This window comes from Protopterus annectens, chromosome 12.part0 (assembly GCF_019279795.1).
Source record: "Protopterus annectens isolate FY-2018-M chromosome 12.part0, PAN1.0, whole genome shotgun sequence".
Lineage (NCBI taxonomy): Eukaryota > Metazoa > Chordata > Ceratodontiformes > Protopteridae > Protopterus > Protopterus annectens.
This window is the reverse complement of record NC_056746.1, coordinates 82,269,134-82,271,863: the sequence shown is the minus strand read 5'-3', so window position 1 is coordinate 82,271,863 and position 2,730 is coordinate 82,269,134. Positions and strand designations below refer to the sequence as shown.

The window sequence follows — 2,730 nt, the reverse complement described above, 5'->3', positions numbered from 1 at the left end:
CTTCATTTCTTCATTTGGTGTTTTTTTGAATTGCTGTGTGGTGGTCGTTGTTTCTTCCTCACCTACAGGAAGGCTAGGGAACTGTCCTTCCTCATCTACAGGATGGCTAGGGAACTGTCCTTCCTCATCTACATGAAGGCTAGGGAACTGTCCTTCCTCATCTAAAGGAAGGCTAAAGAACTGTCCTTCCTCATCTACAATAAGGCTAGGGATTTGTCCTTCCTCATCTACAGGAAGGCTAGGGAACTATCCTTCCTCATCTACAGGAAGGCGGTGGAACTGTCCTTCCTTGTCTACAGGAAGGCTAGGGAACTGTCCTTCCTCATCTACAATAAGGCTAGGGATTTGTCCTTCCTCATCTACAGGAAGGCTAGGGAACTGTCCTTCCTCATCTACAGGAAGGCTAGGGAACTGTCCTTCCTCATCTACAAGAAGGCTAGGGAACTGTCCTTCCTCATCTACAGGAAGGCTAGGGAACTGTCCTTCCTCATCTACAGGAAGGCTAGGGAACTGTCCTTCCTCATCTACAGGAAGGCTAGGGAACTGTCCTTCCTCATCTACAGGAAGGCTAGGGAACTGTCCTTCCTCATCTACAGGAAGGCTAGGGAACTGTCCTTCCTCATCTACAGGAAGGCTAGGGAACTGTCCTTCCTCATCTACAGGAAGTCTAAAAAACTGTCCTTCTTCAGCTACAGAATGGCTAGGGAAGGGTCCTTCCTCATCTACAGGAAGGCTAGGGCTAGGGAACTGTCTTTCCTCATCTACAAGAAGGCTAGGGAATTGTTCTTCCTCATCTGCAGGAAGGCTAGGGAACTGTCCTTCCTCATCTACAGGAAGACAGGGGAACTGTCCTTCCTCATCTACATGAAGGCTAGGGAACTGTTCTTCCTCATCTAAACGAAGGCTATGGAACTGTTCTTCCTCATCTAAAGGAAGGCTAAAGAACTGTCCTTCCTCATCTTCAAGAAGGCTAGGGAACTGTCCTTCCTTGTCTACAGGAAGGCTAGGGAACTGTCCTTCCTCATCTACAGGAAGGCAGGGGAACTGTTCTTCCTTGTCTACAGGAAGGCTAGGGATTTGTCCTTCCTTAGCTATAGGAAGGCTAGGGAACTATTCTTCCTCATCTACAGGAAGGCAGGGGAACTGTCCTTCCTCATCTACATGAAGGCTAGGAAACTGTACTTCCTCATCTAAAAGAAGTCTATGGAACTGTCCTTCCTCATCTAAAGGAAGGCAAAAGAACTGTCCTTCTTCATCTTCAAGAAGGCTAGGGAACTGTCCTTCCTTGTCTACAGGAAGGCTAGGGACTGTCCTTCCTCATCTACAAGAAGGCTAGGGATTTGTCCTTCCTCATCTACAGGAAGGCTAGGGAACTGTCCTTCCTCATCTACAGGAAGGCTAGGGAACTGTCCTTCCTCATCTACAGGAAGGCTAGGGAACTGTCCTTCCTCATCTACAGGAAGGCTAGGGAACTGTCCTTCCTCATCTACAGGACAGCTAGGGAACTGTCCTTCCTCATCTACAGGAAGGCTAGGGAACTGTCCTTCATCTACAGAATGGCTAGGGAACTGTCCTTCCTCATCTACAGGAAGGCTAGGGAACTGTCCTTCCTCATCTACAGGAAGGCTAGGGGAACTGTCCTTCCTCATCTACAGGAAGGCACACAAACTGTCCTTCCTCATCTACAGGAAGGCTAGGGAACTGTTCTTCGTCATATACAGGAAGGCTAGGGAACTGTTCTCCATCATCTACAGGAAGGCTAGGGAACTGTCCTTCCTCATCTACAGGAAGGTGGGGAACTGTCCTTCCTCATCTACAGGAAGGCTAGGGAACTGTCCTTCCTCAATCTGCAGGAAGGCAGGGGAACTGTCCTTCCTCATCTACAGGAAGGCTAGGGAACTGTCCTTCCTCATCTACAGGAAGGCTAGGGAACTGTCCTTCCTCATCTACAGGAAGGCTAGGGAACTGTCCTTCCTCATCTACAGGAAGGCTAGGGAACTGTCCTTCCTCATCTACAGGAAGGTGGATGATGATGTTATTCCTTCTGTGACATCAATCACGTCCAGTTTTGCTTTCTTTTTGTAGTATGAAAGCCATAATTTTCATTGCATTTAACAGTTTGTTTGCCTATGCTCTTGTTTTATTTATATCTTGAATTTATTTCTTGAGCATATAATTACATGACCATGTTGTATACGTCTGAGGTATGGGTGGTTAGTATTATTTCCTTTAGGAAATAGTATTTGACAAAGAAGTGACTGATCTCTATGTTTTGTTTTCATTTTTGTTAGCCCTTATGGAACTTTTTTAGATGAAAAAAGTTTCAAGATTGCTTTTGATAATGGCATGTTTTGACATAGGTTTCTAAGGAATATTTGTTGAGGAGGGTCTTTGTGTGTCTGGCACCTTTCTTCTGTTTGCCATTATTTTCTCACGTAAGATGTCATTTCATCAAATACTGCAACAAAACAAACTGCAGCAACAGCAGGATAACTTTACTTTTCTTATGTTCTTGTCCTTACTTGTCTCAACAGATCAAATTTACTTCTGCTATATTTTTGTACTGGTATCCAATGTTTTATAAGATGTGTTGTGTGGCAGGAACTCATTGAGAAAGACTGGCACAGTATAAATTTTGCAATAAATCGGACTCGTGGCATATTTCTAGTACCCTTTTTCTGCATTAAGGGAATGGTTTTACAAACTTAAGAAAATGTAACTACATAGTAT

At 44.8% G+C, this 2,730-nt stretch overlaps 1 protein-coding gene across 1 annotated transcript; it reads right to left on the bottom strand.

The window, feature by feature from the left end:
- Nucleotides 1-246: 246 nt before the first annotated feature.
- Nucleotides 247-1,649, bottom strand: LOC122816133 (protein PELPK1-like). Its single transcript, XM_044088890.1, has 2 exons — nt 1,294-1,649; nt 247-1,102 (listed from the first exon to the last, which is right to left on the bottom strand). Exons 1-2 carry the CDS (start codon nt 1,647-1,649, stop codon nt 247-249), a joined length of 1,212 nt encoding a protein of 403 aa, XP_043944825.1.
- Nucleotides 1,650-2,730: the final 1,081 nt, after the last annotated feature.

Coding starts and splice junctions, on each gene's coding strand:
- LOC122816133 (XM_044088890.1), bottom strand. CDS start 1,649: ATGAGGAAGGACAGTTCCCCTAGCCTTCCTGTAGATGAGGAAGGACAG. Junction 1,103..1,293: donor GGACAGTCCCTAGCCTTCCT/GTAGACAAGGAA, acceptor ATAGTTCCCTAG/CCTTCCTATAGCTAAGGAAG.